General features: G+C 43.3%; 1 protein-coding gene across 3 annotated transcripts in view; it reads left to right on the top strand.

The window, feature by feature from the left end:
• The window catches only part of CES5A (carboxylesterase 5A), a 33,932-nt gene extending 15,493 nt beyond the window's left edge, over positions 1-18,439 (top strand). The window contains 8 exon segments of one of the 3 annotated variants that reach the window (NM_001168494.1): positions 1,143-1,247; positions 3,079-3,183; positions 4,934-5,074; positions 8,179-8,247; positions 11,620-11,767; positions 14,882-15,031; positions 17,816-17,888; positions 17,974-18,439. In NM_001168494.1, the coding sequence (NP_001161966.1) occupies positions 1,143-1,247; positions 3,079-3,183; positions 4,934-5,074; positions 8,179-8,247; positions 11,620-11,767; positions 14,882-15,031; positions 17,816-17,888; positions 17,974-18,223 (1,041 nt within the window). In that variant the 3' untranslated portion in view covers positions 18,224-18,439. 3 annotated transcript variants of the gene reach the window in all.

Here is an 18,439-nt window from a genome sequence, read left to right as displayed (position 1 = left end):
AATATTTTTTAGCCATCTTTTATCAAGAATTTTTTTTCCAGACATAATTTGATTTTCTTTTTACACATACAGTTCATTTGTTCTCATATTTCATTGATTATGTAATTACAATAACAAGTGCAAATGACAAAACAGGTTTGGAAGCGAACAAACCTGATTCTTGCCAAGAAACTGGTGAGAAGAGAAATGTACAGAGGTGCTAGAAAAAGGCCCACTGGCTCAGTGGTCAGCATTTCCTTGGCATCAGTTGGCAAGTTAATTGCAGCAATCAGTGACATGGTGGTGAATTAAGAAAGCTTCTGCTGAATAGCACTTGACAATATCTGTGGTCTTTTTACATCTTCAAAATTACCTTCTAAGGTGAATTATATTAACCTAACTTTTCATATATTATAACAGCCTTTATTTCATGAGCAAAATTGGACCAGACCCTGTGTGAAGAGTTCTGTTTATTCCTTCTTCTGCTTTTCACAACAGTTTTGTGATACGGGCTCAATTTTTACTCCAGCTTTACAGGGGAGTGAACTGATACTTAGAAATATTAAGCAACTTGGCCGGGTGTGGTGATTCATGCCTGTAATCCCAGCACTTTGGAAGGCCGAGGTGGGTGGATCAAGAGGTCAGGAGATTGAGACTATCCTGGCCAACATGGTGAAACCCCATCTCTACTAAAAATACAAAAATTAGCTGGGCATGGTGGCACGGCCCTGTAATCCCAGCTACTCTGGAGGCTGAGGCAGGAGAATTACTTGAACCTGGGCATCAGAGGTTGCAGTGAGCTGAGATTGTGCCACTGCACTCCAGCCTGGCCACAGAGTGAGACTCCATCTCAAAAAAAAAAGAAAAAAATAGATATATTAAGCAACTTCTCCGAGGTTACCTAGCTAGGAAGTGAAGGAGCTAGAAATCACATGCCTGAACATTTGACATCAAAGTCCATGAAGAACCAGGGGTTCAGAGAGGTTAAGTAAGTTGCCCAAACCTTCACAGCTAGTCCTTTAACCCCCAAACCAGGGCTTTTTTCCCCTCTAAGCTTAGAGCTTTTAAGGAGGCTTCCTGGTAAGGTTTCTTTGAAGAGGAGTGAATGGTATGTGTGTCGCTGGGGAGTAACTTTTCCTGGGTCTTCTGTGTTCTCTCTCCAGATACTGTCTCCCATGGCCGAAGGCTTATTCCACAAAGCCATCATGGAGAGTGGGGTGGCCATCATCCCTTACCTGAAAGCCTATGATTATGAGAAGAGTGAGGACGTATGTATACTGTTAACACCTTGCCAGCTTCCTCTCCTCAGTTAGCAGAGAATGTTTCGGGCACCTTCTCACCACGTGTTTGGCTTTCCTTAGTGACCATGCCCAAGGAACCTCATGCTGGCCCAAGGTGAACCTTGTTCCTCCATGAAAGTTCTGGTTCCACAGGAAATGGAAGTAGCTACACAACGCCACACCACTGGTGTGCACAAGTGTGTGTGTATGCGTGTTATGGTTCTTACATCTTACCGTGATTCTTTGCTTGTGATATATAACTCAGTGCCCTGTATCCTATACAGCTCTTCTGTGCCTACACTACTCTGCTGGGAATGGATACCCAGGACATTATGTTAAGAAAGATTCAGAGGCTGTTTCCAGCTCAGTGGGAAATAACGCTGTGACTGATTAGTGTTGTCTGGCTTGGGATTATAAGAGGCATCTATCACACGATATTTCTCATCTGTCTCTTGTCTTAATTATCTACTAGATCGTGAGGCCCTAGAGACCAGGATCTCTCTGTCCTTCAGGCCCCCAACATAATACTTGGTATATATCAGGCAGCCATAAGTGTTCTGAATGAATGAGTTAACAAATGAGCTGTTTCATTCAATGCACATTAATTAAGCACTGGGCTGTGGAGCCATCTCTTGAGTATTCATCATTTTTGTGGTAAATTTTCTTAAACATCTTACAGAAAGTAACAGTGTATACCAAGAGCAGTAACATAGAGTTATAAAGTTGTAAAAAGAATACCCTCAATACACAGAAATACTGATTTTGGTAACATTCTCCATAAAACTGTTTTCAGTATGGGCATATATTTATTTATTTGACACACATCACTGGGTGCCCACTATTTTCCCTGCTCTGTTAGAGCTTTGGGACTTATCAGTGGAGAAAGCACATCCTAAACTTGAGGGCAATCTAATCTTTTTATCACCTATCCATGGATAGGATTAAATCCTGGAATCCATGGATAGGTTTGGGAAGTGGTCCCACAATTGTGCCAGACTCCACATGCTTGCACGTTTTCCCAGGGAGAGGGTCTGTGACTTTGATTGGATTCTCAGAGTATCCATGACTCCCAGAAGATTGAGAACCATCACTTTCAGGGAGCGAGTTCTACAAATGTGGAAGGTTCAGTGACAAGGAAAGCAGGTGTTCAGCAATGGGCCAGGCATGGAAGGTGGGGAACATCAAGCTTATAGGAGATTGGATGAGGAAGGGGTTTCTGGGGGGTGCAATGCCCTGAAAGGACATCGTGGAGGGAAGGACATAGGCCTTATAGAATGAGGAGGATTGGTATAGAGGCAGGAAAAAGACAGGTAGGACGTTCCAGGCTGTGTGTGGGCCTGGGGCTTGGGCAGGGCTGACAAGCTAAGAATCTGATCTGGAGCCCTGCCTCTACTGACAATGAAGGAGCTTGCAAAGCTGCTCCTCGCTCTTGGTGTTTCTGTCTTATTTAGCACCTCAAGATTGGGCTTCTAGACTCCGGAGGGGCCAAGTACCAATGCAGCCAAGCTCACAGGACTGATCTCTTTGTGACCATGAATCTTGATTCCATTCCATGGTCACAGACTGGCAAACTCCCATCCCCAGCTGTGGTGTTCACTAAAGATGACAAGGAGAGCCAGGCAAGAGAGTGAGGGTGATGCAGTGGTAACCTGTCCGCCATGTGCACCTTCCATTATAGGGGTGTGGGGCTAGGCAGGGGTAGCAGGATGGACTCATGTATGGAGGACAAACCTGTGTCTGATTGGAGGACATTTTCCAGCTTCCATTTTCCTAGATGCTTCCAATGTCATGCTCTAACCTGGCCCTTTCTGCAAAATAGCTGCAGGTGGTTGCACATTTCTGTGGGAAGAATGCATCAGACTCTGAGGACCTGCTGAGGTGCCTGAGGACAAAATCCTCCAAGGAGCTGCTGACCCTCAGCCAGGTGAGGACAGAGGGGGCAGTTTTGGGGGCGGGCTTGTCCTTTGAATGGAGAGATTAACTAATCCTACCCCTCTGTTATTTATTTGGATTTGGAACATAGAAAAGGGGAGGATTGGGGATACTTGGTAACAGCTGTAAAAAAAAAAACAAGTAGGGGTATAGAACCCTTGTAGGTAATTTAAGAAAATTGTTGGGGCAGGGGTGCCACTTAGCCTGGAGAAGATTCAACAAAGTACAAGGCTTGTCTCTAAGTCCCTGAAAGCATCTCACTGGAGAGAGGGACCACCCTTGTTACGCATGCTTCCAGAAGCTGAAGTCAAAATCAGGAGCTGGAAGTTCTATTAGGAAGTCATTTTAGTTCTGCATAACTGAAAACTTTTCAAGATCTCAGGTGTCTGGAAAATGACTGGGCTCCTTTATAAGGTGGTGAGATGCCCACCTCTCCAGGTATTCAAGCAAAATCTAGCTGACCTCTGACAAACTTTCAGTCAGTGACAGTTAATTGAACCGGGTGATCTTTATGTCCCTTTCAATCTTGAGAGCCTTTGATGACAGTCTTTGAACGATCAAGATCATTATCTTTCAGATTTTAACATTTGCTAGTTATGTGGTATGTACTGAATGTCACTCTGAGCCATGCTGGACTCAGTGAAATGGACAATAAATCCTGGACCTGATGTAGTGTCAAACTCTTTCTTTCATATGCTCCTTTCTACCCAAATTCCAAAACAGAAACCTAAGGAAACCATGATTAGGGCTGAGTGTTGCTTTCTGAGACCCAAAATATATCCAGGCACGTCCAAGACACTGTCGCTCAGGGAGACACTTGAGGAAGATGTTCACACCAACCCCTACAGTCCTGACCACTCCATCTAACACCATTTTTACCTTTGCATTTGGCCAGTAATTCTCAAACTTGAATATGCATTAGGATCACCTGGAGGACCAGCTACAAGAAGGTTCCTGGGCTACGCCCCCACCCCAGAGTTTCTTATTGAGGAGCCTGAAGTGGGCCTGAGAATGTGCATTTATAACAAGTTCCCAGATGATGCTGATGCTGCTGGTCTAGGAACCACACTTTGAGTATCTCTGGGCTAGGCTGTATTAGTCTCTTCTCATGCTGCTAATAAAGACATACCTGAGACTGGGTAATTTATAAAGGAAAGAGGTTTAATAAACTCACAGTTCCACGTGGCTGGAGAGTCCTCATAATCATGGTAGAGGCTGAAGGAAGAGCAAAGGCACATCTTACATGGTGGTGGGCAAAAAAAAAAAAAAAAAAAAAAAAAAAAAAGCTTGTGCATGGGAGCTCGCTTTATAAAACCATCAGATATCGTGAGATTTATTCACTGTCATGCAAATAGCATGGGAAAGACCTGCCCCATGATTCAATTACCTCTTACTGGGTCCCTCCCACAACATGTGGGAATTACGGGAGCTGTAATTTGAGATTTGGATGGGGACACAGCCAAACCATGTCACAAGCCACTGTTTTTCTTGGTAGATATTATTATTATTCCCATTTAGCAGATGAGAAAATAAGGCACAGACAACTTTAGCCACCTTGCCCAAGTACATGGCAGAGCTGCCAGGGACTGATATATTGAGCTGGGCCCGTAGTGTTTGTTTTTACTTTTTAAGTGCATTTAAACCAGTGCTAGACTGGGTTGGCTTTGCTTGGCCAGGATTTGGGACAGCAGATTTTGTGAACAGAAATAGTTGATGATTTTTTTTTTCCTTCCTTATTACAGAAAGCAAAGTCTTTCACTCGAGTGGTTGATGGTGCTTTCTTTCCTAATGAGCCTCTAGATCTATTGTCTCAGAAAGCATTTAAAGCAATTCCTTCCATCATCGGAGTCAATAACCATGAGTGTGGCTTCCTGCTGCCTATGGTAAGAATTCTGGCTGTCCATGCTGCCACTCTCTCAAATCATGATGCAGCTCTTGGCTTCAACAGCTGGGCATTTCCACAGATGACAGCAGGTGTTGTAAATGCTGAAGCCCACCAGCCAAGCACACAGTGATCACCTTTCCTCTCTCTGAAAGAGGGCAAGTGAGGACCGGTCAAGTCACAACAAGTGTCTGCCTTCCTCCTCATGTGATGAGGCTTAGGGTGGAAGAAACAACTATATAAAAAGGAAAGAGGGGATGGGTCCACTTCGTCTTTGTTCAGACAATGTTATAAATGATCGTTTCCAAAAAATGCAGTTACCACTTCAGAGCTGACATTCAGATAGGTTTGAAAAACTTCAGTCCTTTAAACTGTTCATGTCCAGCCTTGGTTCTGGCATTTGACATCCGAGAATGCTAAGGTTGTATAAGTTGCAAAATTGTTAAATCATTTTATTTATTCAACAAGTATGTACTGAGCATTTATTAGAGACTTATAAAAACTGAGCATATGAGCTTTCTGGGAGCTTACACTCTGGTGGGGAGAGACAAATGAGACACAAGGTTGAGAAGACGATTTCAGAGAGTGATAGATGCTATGAAGGACACAAGTGGGGAGAGAATGTATCTTTAGGGAGGTTAACAGGTGGTCAGGAAAGGCTCTTCTAGGGAGAGATTGTTGAGCTGAGGCCCAGGTGCCGGGAAAGACCCATGATTTTTTTGATTCCATGGCTTAGCAAGACTCTATTCATTGGAAATAAACTTTTCATCTGTGGATGAGTGGAGAGTTCAAATTCCTAATACTGTTGAAGCTCATTTATACAGATTGACCTCCTCATTTTAAGCTGGACAAAATAGGGTTAAAAAATAAAGAAGATCAGATTACAAAGCCATTCAGTGGCTGTCTGGAACCAGAGTCCCAGTTCATTGAGTTGTGAAAGCATGTTCTGCCATTATTAATTTGTCCTCCAGGGCAATGTTTTGAAGTAGGACTAGGAATTTTTGTCCTCACATTGCAGACGAGGCCACTGAATCACAGTTCATGGCTTTAGTAAGGCATTTCAGTGATTTCTGGGTGTGTGTTAGAAAGAAGAAGGCAGGTGCTAGTGATGACAACCAGCACTGTAACTACTGTAACCAGTTCCCCAGTGCCTTCCAGTGCCAAGCACAGGCCATCCAAGCAACAACTTGAAAACAGGCATGATTTTCCCTATTTTAAAGAAACTGAGGATCAGAGCAGCTAAAGCAGCTTTCCAACATCTCCCGGCTAGTAAGGAGACAGTGGTGTATAATTTTCATGTGTTTAGGCTCTGCCTTTTAAATTAAATTAAATTAAATTTTTGAGTCAGAGTCTTCCTCTGTTGCCGAGGCTCGAATGCAGTGGTGTGATCTTGGCTCACTGCAACTTCCACCTCCTGTCTTCAAGGGATTCTTCTGCCTCAGCCTACTGAGTAGCTGGATTACAAGCACCTACCACCATGCCCAGCTAATTTTTTTTTTTTTTTTGTATTTTCAGTAGAGACTGGGTTTCACCATGTTGGCCAGGTTGGTTTCCAACTCCTGACCTCAGCACTTTGGGAGACCACCTGTTTCAGCCTCCCAAAGTGCTGGGATTACAGGCATGGGGTGGTGCCCAGCCTAGGCTCTGCCTTTAAATGCTGAGTTCTCTGCTTACCTGCTGTGTGATACTAGGGGAGGTGCCCACCCTCTCTGAGCTTCCCCTACTTCATTTGTGAAATAGGGCTAATCTTAGCACCTGCATCACAGGTATACATCAAGCAACCTGGCATACTGTCAGTGCTCAGTAAATGCTAGATATTGGAGTTATTCAAGTAACAGAATTTGCAGAGCTCAAAAGCCTGTGTGGGTGCTCAAATTCCATGTGAATTTGCCTTTAAACCCATTGCTAGCTGTTAGAGACCACAGGAAATCCCTGAGAAACAAATCCCAGCTCCTTAATGTACAGAGAAGTTTTTTGTAGTTAAAATATGCTTGTGGGTAATTTAAATGACTTGAGGGTTCCCTGAGATTCTAGGAGACAGGTATGGCCCTAGTATTCATTTAAGTATCTGCCGTAGTGATTCATTACCCCAAGATTTTCAGCAGAAAACATACCAAGAAAATTCATTTGCCATGTGGATAGTGTTTCTGACGCCTCACGTTTTAAAGCTGTGATTTTGCCAGAAAATGGTAATTTAACAAATAATCACATGAAGTGCTTACTACGTACCAAGTACCATTACAATTATCAACTCGCTCAGTTCTCATCACCACCCTTGCGGGAGGTACTCGTTGCAAACTCCACCTTACAGATCAGGAGCCTGAGGCAGGAAGCGTTGAGTCCCTTGCCAAGTTTTCAGCTGGTGAGGGCAGTGCAGGGAGCCTGTGTTTTCAGCCACCAGCCTCACCGCCACTGCCTGACCTCCCACTGTGGCTTCTCAGAGGCCCCACCCACAAAGGTCTTGAGAAGGAGAACAACAAACACCAGTTTGGAAATTTTCTGGCTTCTCTTTGAACTTGATGTCCAAGCCAAGTTGGGGCCTCTTAGGCAGTCAGGGCTGCCATAATAAAATACTGTAGACTGGGAGGCTTAAACCACAGACATTTATGTTCTCACAGTTCTAGGGGCTGGAGGTCCAAGATTAAGGTGCTGATATCGCTTTGTGTGTCTAAACTTTCTTTTCTCATAAGGACATCAGCCAGATTGGATTAGGGCCCACTCTAACAGCTGCATTTTAACATAATCACCCCTTTAAAAGTACTATCTCTAAATAGTTGCATTCTGAAATGCAGGGGGTTAAGGCTTTAATGTGTGAATTTTGAGAGGGCCACAATTTAGCCCATAATGGGAGCCTTCTCACAAGGTAACCACTCAGGCCCCACAAGGCTGCAGGTGGAATGACAGGGAACAGCTGCCTTTTATCAAAAGTGAGAAGAAATTAACTATCTGACCAGGACACTGAGGCCACTTCCACATGTGGCTGCCTGGGCTTCAGGGCTCCTTATCCAGCTTCCCCTGTGAAAGTCAGCTGCCCATGCCCTCAGGGAGATGGGTTTACCTTCTGATGACCAGATGGCTTACAGAGGGCACTGCTTCTCTCCACAGAAGGAGGCTCCTGAGATCCTCAGTGGCTCCAACAAGTCCCTTGCCCTCCATCTGATACAAAACATCCTGGTAAGTAACTTGGGAGGCTGCAGTATTCCAGAGACACATGCACTTAACAGATAGCCCTGGGTCACACTCAGCGGGAGAGGCCAGGGGCACAGACACTCCTCACTCACTCAGTCATTCAATAGACCTTTACTAAGCACAGGTGTATTAGTCCACTCTTGCACTGCTATTAAGAAATACCTGAGACTGGATAATTTATAAAGAAAAGAGGCTTAATTAGCTTATCGTGCTGCAGGCTGTACAGGAAGCATGATGCTGGCATTTACATAGCTTCTCGGGAGGCCTCAGGAAACTTACAATCTTGGTGGAAGGCGAAGGGGAAGAAGGCACGTCTTACATGGTTAGAGCAGGAGGAAGGAGAGAGGGATGAGGTGCCACACACTTTTAAATAACCAAAACTCGTGAGAGCTGTATCGTGAGAACAGCACCAAAGGGATGGTGCTAACCATTCATGAGAAACTGCCCCTACGACCCAATCATCTCCCATCAGGCCCTGTCTCCAAAATTAGGGATTACAATTCAACATGAGATTTGGTGGGGGACACAGGTCCAAACTATGTCAATAGGCCCATAAACCCAATCCACAATCCCTGACCTGGAAGAGCTCCAAAAATCCAGAGGGTTTTTGTAACCCACCCAGGAGCAGAACTGGACCTCAACTGATTTGTGGCCATCAGTCATTTTCATTCCCACACATTTATCATGTTATTTATCCCACTCTTCAGATGTTTCTCTGTGGATGCATTAATGTGGGTTTTGGGGTGTTGCCCCCACCCCGAGCCTGTGTCGTAACATGCAGCATGGGTGCTACATTATCTACCTACAGTCTGAAAAGCTCTGAATGCTGAAACACACACAGGACTAGGGACCTGTATTCACCACACACCAGCCAGGCATCAGGCCAGGCTCTGGCAAGACCAGTCATTTACTCATTCATTCACTCATTTATTGTTCCATCACTCATTCATTCGTTCACTGCACAAACTTAGCAGTATCTGGTCTTACTCTAGACACTAGGATATAGAGATGGATTGTTTTCCTTCCTTTCTTTTCTCCTTTTTCCATCTTCCTCTTTTTCCATAAACGTTTATTCAGTGTGGACTCACTGCCAATATTCATTTTGTTCACTTGTCCATGGAACACATGTTTAGTGAGAGTCCACATGCCCCTGCATTCCCTGGGCACTGGGGTGCAATATGGGGTGGACAGAGATGACAAGACACTGCAGTACAGTACACACGAAGCACAGCAATGTCCAAGGCTCTGTGGTGCACACAGAAGGGGACAGGCAGCTGTCTTGGGGAGAAGCGTTATGGAAGATTAATGGAGCTTGTCTGGTGATGGAATGGGTGGGTGGATAAACTGGGAAGAACCAAGAGTACCAGCTGGGAGCAGAGGGTGTGAAGAGATCAGCTGAGGGTTGGCTGCAGCAGGAGAGAATGCTTTCATCTGTTGTAAGCTATGTAATGAGCATACACTTCGTCCTAAAGACTGAGAACAGAAGGAAGAAGGACACGATTTGATTTCTATTTCAGGAAAAGCCCTCTGAAACTGGGCACGGTGGCTCACACCTGTAATCCCAACACTTTGGGAGGCCAAGGCAGGAGGATTGTTTGAGCCCAGAAGTTCAAGAATAGCCTGGGCTACACAGGGAGACCTTGTCTCTACAAAAAGTAAAAAAAATTAGGCAGGCCTGGTCGTATGCATTTGTGGTGCCAGCTACTTGGGAGGCCAAGCAGGAGGATTGTTGAGCCCGGGAGTTTGAGGCTGCAGGATCTCGCCACTATACTCTAGCCTGGCAACAGAGTGAGAGACTCTGTCTCAAAAAGAAAAAAAAAAAAAAGAAGAAGGAAAACAGAAAGAAACACTACAGGCGGAGATCCCTCAGGCCCCCCCGGTGGAGGGATGTTTGACGAGTTGCAGCTGTCTGATGATGAATTGGGACTAAGGTTTGAGAGATACTGATGTTATAAATCATACAGTGGAATTCTCAGGTGGACTGGAGATGGCCTCATGGAGAAGATGCTCATTGATCTGATCCTTAGGGGAGGGGAACAACTGAGCAGAAGGACATTTCTAGTAGAGTGGGAAGTAGGTTGTGTGGGAAAGTGCAAGAGGAATGGAAGGGCGTGTGTTTCTCCTAGGCACGGTAGCATGCTAGGGGCTACTTTTTAAACAGTAAGTAGTTCTCTGATGCAGAAGGCATAGCCTTACCCCAGAACCCTAGGACTTTGCACTCTGACTGTCCTATGGGGACTCACCTGAGACTCCACACAGCATCTATACCCACCTTGGACACCTCCAGCACTATGGGTTCTGCTGGTTATATGGCCAAAGAGGCCAGGCCCTTACGCCATAAACTGGACCTACTGCAGAGGCCTCCCTTGCTCTGGCCTGATTAAAAACCACCAGCTTCCTGAGGACCCGATAAACGAGTCTGAGCAGCATTCTCCAATGTGGTGTACACTGCCTCGCCTCCAAATTCCAAAGAAACCCATCAAGGGCTGTGGCTGCTGTCTTAGTGGTACGGGTTTGAGCTACAACACCTTTCCAGCATTTCCTACAGCACCAGATCCCTGAATCTTCATGGAATTTACCATGCACTCTTTGCCATTAGTGCCTGGGGGAAGTTGAGAGGGAGAAGCCTGGGAGGCAGGCTGTTGCCAGGTCAGAGAAGCATCGAATGTCCTATTAAGGCACTCAGCAATGGGGCCTGGGGGAACCAACAGGACTGAATACCTACTCTGGGCCAAGCAGCATACTTCTCTCTTCACATCTCATATAATCCTCTACATCCCTACAGATGAGGAAACTGAGGCTCCAAGAGACCAACTAGCTTAGGTAAGATAATAGCTAAGGGCTGGAGGCAGTGCTGGTACCAGGAGCAGGGCTGATTTCATGGATGTTCTGCCTGTGTAGTCACAGAGGACCCTGTTGCTCAGAAGGGTCCTACATTTGGTTTAATGCTCCGTTGTCACCATCTTGAAATTCTTAATGATTTTTTTAACAAGGAGTTTATGTTTTTACTTTGCACTGAGCTCCACAGATGATGCAGCCAGTTTTGCCCAGGAGTGACTCATTCTGAGACATGAGCGAGAGAGGCCTGTGGTCAGGAGCATGGGATTTGGATGCAAATAGACTTGTGAAAGAATCATGGTTCTTCCAGTTGGGGCCCAACCACTTCACCTCTCTAAGCCTCAGTTTCTTAATCTGTGAAACGGGGCTAGTTTTGATACTTGCATCATAGGGTTGCTGTGTGGATAAATAAAGCAATGTGGGTAAAGCATTCAGAATCATACCTGCACAGGTGAGTGTTTAACGTGTTGGCCACTGTGGTTGATCTGGATCTCCTATGACTAAGATTTTTTTTTACAGCACATCCCGCCTCAGTATTTGCACCTTGTGGCTAATGAATACTTCCATGACAAGCACTCCCTGACTGAAATCCGAGACGGTCTTCTGGACTTGCTTGGAGATGTGTTCTTTGTGGTCCCTGCACTGATTACAGCTCGATATCACCGAGGTGAGTCTCTGGGCACCCCGCTCCAGGACCACAGCCCAGCGAGGCTGGTGGCCACGGTGCTCCATGTTGTCTACTGACTGGCTGCCTCCTCTGCCTCTGTTCCTTCACAGAGAGGGTGTCTGTGTCTGGATGGGAACATGCCATGGGGACCTGTGTCATTCACCTGCCTTTCAGAGTTTGGGAATGTTGATCAGTTGTTTCTGTTTCTTCCCCTTCTTTAGGACCATGTAGAAAATTCTCATCTCCCTATAATTTTCTGGGCACTGTCCCCCGGGATTTCTTTCTAGAAATGTCTTCCTCAACATCTTAGCCATACGTAGTAATGGAACAAACATTTTAGCTTTAAGGAGTAATGGATTCCTAAAGTAATAGACTTTAATTCAACTATTTTAAAGGCAGACAAATACTCCACCCCGTAACATTAGATTCCACATTCTTCTCAAGTGCACATGCAACATCCTCCAGAATCAACCATATGTTAGGCCATCAAACAAATCCCAATAAATGTAAAAGGATGGAAATCATGCAGAGTATCTTCTTCAACCACAAGGGAATGAAATTAGAAATCAATAACAAAAGGAAATCTAGAAAATTCATAAATATTTATAAATGAAATGGCATACTCTTTTTTACATTTTAAAAATTGTAAATATGCTTAATAAAAAATTTCCCATTTTAACCATTTTAAGTGTGTAGTTCAGTGGTATTAAGTACATTCATATTGTTGTACAACCATCACCGCTATACATCTTCAGAACGTTTTTATCATCCCAAACTGAAAATCAGTACCTATTAAAAATAACTCCCCACTCCTCTTTTCCCCAGACCCCAATAACCACCATTCTACTTTCTGTCTCTATGATTGACGTTTTAGTTACTTTAGTGACTTTAGTTACTCAATGTAAATGGAATCATTCAATATTTGTCCTTTTGTTTGGCTTATTTCACATAGCGTAAGGTCTCAGGATTCCTATATGCTGTACTATACATCAGAATTTCCTCCTTTTATAAGGCTGAATTATGTTGCATTGTATGTATATATCACATTTTGTTTATCCATTTATTCATTAATGGACACTTGTGTTGTTTCCACCTTTTGGCTATTGTGCAATGAACAATTGGCTATTGGCTACAATTGGCTATTGACTATAATGCTGCAATTAATATAGTTGTAGAAATATCTGTTCAAGTCCCTGTTTTCAGTTATCTGGGGTATATGGCAGAGGTAGAATTGCTGGATCATATGTAATTCTAAGTTTAATTTTTTTGAAGAACTGTCATGTTGCTTTCCACTGTGTCTGAACCCTTTTACATTCCTACCAGCAATGCACAAGGGTTACAATTTCTCGACATCTTGACCAACATTTGTTATTTTCTGTTGTTGTTTTTTAAATAATGACTATTCTAATGGGTTTGAGGTAGTATCTCATTATGGTTTTCATTTGCATTTTCCCAATTATTAGAGATGTTGAGCATCTTTTCATGTGCTTATTGGATGTTTGTATATATGTTTTTACAGAAATGTCTGTTTAAGACTCTTGCCCATTTTTGAATTGAATTGTTTTTTGTTGTTGGGTTTTAAGAGTTCCATATATATATATATATGGAACTACTATATATATATATATATATATATATATAGTAGAAATCAATCCCTTATGAGATATTATGATATATATGACTTGCAAATGTTTTCTCCCATTCTGTGGGTTGCCTTCTTACTCTGTTGATAATGCACCAAAGTTGCACAGTAGTTTTTAATTTTGATGAAATATAATTAATCCATTTTTATTGTTGATTGCGCTCTTGGTGTCATATCTAAGAATCCACGGCGAAATTCAAGGGTGTAGAAATTAACCACTATATTTTCAATAAAGGTTTACAGTTTTAGTTTTAAATATAGGTCTTTGATCCATTTTGAGTTAGTTTTTCTATATAGTATGAGGGAAGAATCTACCTTTATTCTTTTGCATGTGTTATATACTAGGGTGGCTATAATTTTTTTAAAAAAGAAAAGGAATAAGAACAAGTGTGAAGGGTATAGAGAAACCAAAACTCTCATACACGGCTGTTGGAAACATAAAACAGTGCAGCCACTGTGGAAAAATGTTGTGGCTGTTGCTCAAAAAGTTAAACATAGTTTCCATATAACCTAGCAAATCCAGTCCTAGGGGTATACTCAAGATAACTGAAAACTGATATTCAAACAAAAATTGTATGTGAATGTTCATAGCACCCTTGTTCATTATAGGCCAAAATGGTAACAACCCAAGTGTTCATCAACTGATGAATCAATAAACAAAATTCAGTACATACTTACAATGGACTATCAGTTTGCCATAAAAAGAAATGAAATATGAATGCATGCTACAATACAGATGAGCCTTGTAAACATTATGCTAAGTGTAAGAAGTCAGGCACAAAGGGCCACATGTTGTATGATCTCACTTATACGAAATGTTCAGATTAGGCAAATCCATAGGGACAGAAAGTAGAACTGTGTAATGACTGCGAAATGGGTCTGAGGTTTCTGTTTGGGGTGATGAAAATGTTCTGGACCTAAATAGTGGTGATAGTTGCACAACATCCTAAATGTACTAAAAACCACTGAATTATATACTTTCAAATAGTTAAAGTGGCAGATTTCACTTATGTACATTTTGCCTTAAAAATATTGTTAGGAAAACGAGAAGGCAGACCACAGACTGGGAGAAAATATTCATAATACAATTATTTGACAAAATCATCATATCCAGATAGAAGAACGCTTACAGTTCAGTAATGAAAAGAAAGTATTTTCTAAGAATGGGTAAAAGACTTGAACTTTGAGAGAAAGTCCCAACGAGGTAGATCTTGGTTGAATATGGAGGACATTTTTTGAGAAGCAGAACTACTGACTTCTCAGACGTGAGCTCTTCATCACCAGGGATATAAGCTCTGCTGTAACAGGAAATTCCAGCCTCAGATGAGGAAGGGGGAAGTGAGGCTGGCTTAGGTAGCCTCTTGTCTCTGAGCTGTCCCACCCCTTGGTCTATACATTGATAGATGGGGACACAGAGCCAGCCCCCTGCTCCACGCTGCCTGCATGTCTGACCTTCCCTGACCTTTGTTCAGATGCTGGTGCACCTGTCTACTTCTATGAGTTTCGGCACCGGCCCCAGTGCTTTGAAGACACGAAGCCAGCTTTTGTCAAAGCCGACCACGCTGATGAAGTCCGCTTTGTGTTCGGTGGTGCCTTCCTGAAGGGTGACATTGTTATGTTCGGTAAGGGACTGGCCACTCCCCACAGTTCACATGAAGCCCCCTGCTTACCCCACCACTATGCAAGAGCCCGGAGGACTTCGGGGTTGGCATTTAATCACCTCTGTGGTTTACAGGCAGACGCAACCTTTCTCTGGAAAATGCCCTCACTTCCATTTTTAGAAGCCAAGATGGAAAAGCACCGTGACAGTTGTTTGATGAGGGCTTCTCTTTGTACTGAAACCTACAGGTGTGGCCACTTCAGAGTGCTCAAGCAATCTAAATAATTTTAAATAGATATATATTAGAACCATTTTCTTCCTTTTCTTTAACCACGGGTCTTACCCTCCCTCCCCTTCCCAGAAATCCCATGAGGCCACAATCTGAGGCTTTAAGAGGCAAGGACCATGTTTTTCATAATTCCAGCTCCAAGTGGTCTGCACCCCGATGAGCTCATGTAAAGGCTTGTGAACTGTTACTTGTGATGTTAGCTCGTTTATTCTTAAATTTATGACATATTTGGTGCCTAAAATAAACCAATCAGATGAGGTTATCAATAGAAAAAATTTGCAGGGAAAATTACACACAGGAGCTATCACTAAACTATTTAGTTAGAAACATTACACAATGCAGGCTCTTAACTTATTCACATTGGCCTCCTGACAAAGAGGATAGAACATTCCATATAGAGTGTGTTTGTGCACTGTGGCTTATTCATTATTTCAGTGTTTCATCCTCATCTTACAACACAGATAATAAAGAACTTCCTCCTAGGTTGTCATAAGGACTAAATAAAATAAGCCCCATAAAGTAAGAGTGAATAGCTAATAAATGTCACTGTTATTTCTCAGCAACCATTCCTGAGCCCATACTATGTAATGGCACAGGGACTCCCTAAACTGGAAAAAGTGAACAACATATGTATCAAAAGGTGAAATTCCTTGATGTCTAAGGAGCTCCTAAAATTCGTAAGAAAAGAATAACCTAATTGAAAACTGGGTAACAGATACAAACAGACAGTTCGTGGAAAAGAAAACACAAGTGCCTTCTAGACATATGAACATCCGCTCAACCTCCCTCATAACAAGAAAACTGCAGACCATCCTTAGCAAGGAATTATTCTTCATCAATCAAAGTTGAAAAAAGCAAAACACTTAAAATAATGTATTCTAGCAGGTGTGAAAAACAATTTTATACATTAATAGAGAAATCTATCAACATTTAAATGCATGTAAAGCCGGGCATGGTGGCTCACACCTGTAATCCCAGCACTTTGGGAGTCTGAAGCGGGAGGATTGCTTGAGTCCAGCAGTTCCAGAACATTTTGGGCAACATAATAATACCTCCTCTCTACAAAAAAAAAATAATAATAAGAAACACAATTAGCCAGGCATGGTGGCACACACCTGTAGTCTCAGCTACTCAGGAGGCTGAGGTGGGAGGATCACTTGAGCCCAAGAGTTTGAGGTTACAGTGAGCAATGATCATGGCCCTGAACTCTAGTCTGGGCAACAGAGTGAGACTCCTGTCTCAAAAATTGTTTTTATTTTATAAAATAAAAAAATGCATGTAGTCTTAGCCAGGTGTGGTGGCTCATGCCTATAATGCCATCACTTTGGGAGGCTGAGGCAGGAAGAATTGCTTGAGCCCAGGAGTTGGAAGCTGCAGTGAGCTATGATCGTGCAACTGCACTCCAGCCTGGGTGACAGAGTGTGACTCCATCTTTATAAAAATAAATAACGTAGATTAAAACGCATATAGTTTTTAGCCTGTCAATTCTACTTCTAGAGTTTTTGTGTAAGTATACCTCCACATGTGCAAAATATATATGCACACTAAAATACTGCTTTTACCAGCAAAAGATCAGAAACATGACACATACATTATATATTTATATATAATTGCATGTAAATTTGTATTTACATATTACATGTTCATAGAACAACAAATGGCAGTTTCATAAGAGACAAGTCCTATATATGAGATCAATTTTAATAAAAAGAGCAATATGTAGAATACGTGTCCAGTCTCCGGCCAGATGTGTAGAAAGGTGTCCGTTTATACCCTGGAACCTGCAGAGCCTGTCTTTGGGAAGGTGCCGCTGAGGCTCGTCACTGGGTGTCTGCAGGGAAGAGATGAAAGGGAAACATTTTCATTGGATGTTAGATGCTCTTTCTGCATTTTGGATTTTCTACTTTTTATATAAAGAAATACAAAAATTAATTGTAAAAATGTGTGTTCAAGGACAGAGGCAGAGGAAGAGAGAGAAAGAAAAGAGAGGAAAGAGAGAAGCAAGAGAGAGGGAAGACAGGGAGAGAAGGAACAGAGAGACAGGGAAGAAAGAAGGGAGAGAGAGAGGGAGAGAGAAGGAAGAGAGAGGGACGAAAGAGAAAGGAGAGAGAGAGAAGAAAAAGAGGGAAGAGAGATGGAAGACAGAGATGGGGAGAGAGAAGGAAGAGAGGATGGAGAGAAGGAAGAGAGAGAGAGGGGAAAACAGAGACAGAGAGAGGGAGCAAGCTGGTCTGTGTCCCCAGGGAGCCTGCAGCATCATGGGACTGGCTGCAGGAACACGGGGTGGACAGGGAAGATGTGTGTTCAGCTTCCACCATTCAGAAGCCACAATTCCTTGGGCAGGTGCCCATTGCTCTGAGATTTAGTATCTGCATGTGTAAAATGGGTACAGTGACTTGGTAGGCTTGTAAGGTTCCAGTGGGAGGAAGGGTGTGAGAGGGATTCATCAAATACAAGGCACCCCGGGCTTTCCCAGCCTCACCGAGAGCAGCAGCATTTTGTGATTATCTCCTTCAGAAGGAGCCACGGAGGAGGAGAAGTTGCTGAGCCGGAAGATGATGAAATACTGGGCTACCTTTGCTCGAACTGGGTATGTAAACTTCCCAGTCTCCCCCATGCCAAGGCCTGGGGTGTGAGGAGGAAAATCTCACTCCTGTTTCTGCTCTCCCTTCCAGGAATCCCAATGGGGACGACCTGCCTCTGTGGCCAGCCTATAATCTGACCGAGCAGTACCTGCAGCTGGACTTGAACATGAGCCTCGGACAGAGACTCAAAGAACCGCGGGTGGAGTTTTGGACCAGCACCATCCCCCTGATCCTGTCTGCCTCCGACACGCTCCATAGTCCTCTTTCCTTCTTAATTTTCCTCTCTCTCCTCCAGCCTTTCTTTTTCTCTTGTGTTCCTTGGGAAGTTATCTTTCTGTGATTTTGGTTTCCCTTCTCCTCCTACAATTTTTCCCCGCTATCATTAGCTTCTTTCCAAGTTCAGCTGCTTTCTATGGGGATCTTTGCAGAACAAGCTGCTTTTGCTGATATTTTACGGACTTAGGAATGATCCTTATGGAATTCTTTTCAACATCAAAAAGTGCAATTTGTCTTGGAAGGCAACACGATTTCTTCAATAAATTTGGAAAAGAACTGA

This window comes from Macaca mulatta, chromosome 20, assembly GCF_049350105.2.
Source record: "Macaca mulatta isolate MMU2019108-1 chromosome 20, T2T-MMU8v2.0, whole genome shotgun sequence".
Classification (NCBI taxonomy): Eukaryota; Metazoa; Chordata; class Mammalia; order Primates; family Cercopithecidae; genus Macaca; species Macaca mulatta.
The sequence above is the reverse complement of the archived record's forward strand: the minus strand, read 5'-3'. Positions and strand labels throughout refer to the sequence as shown.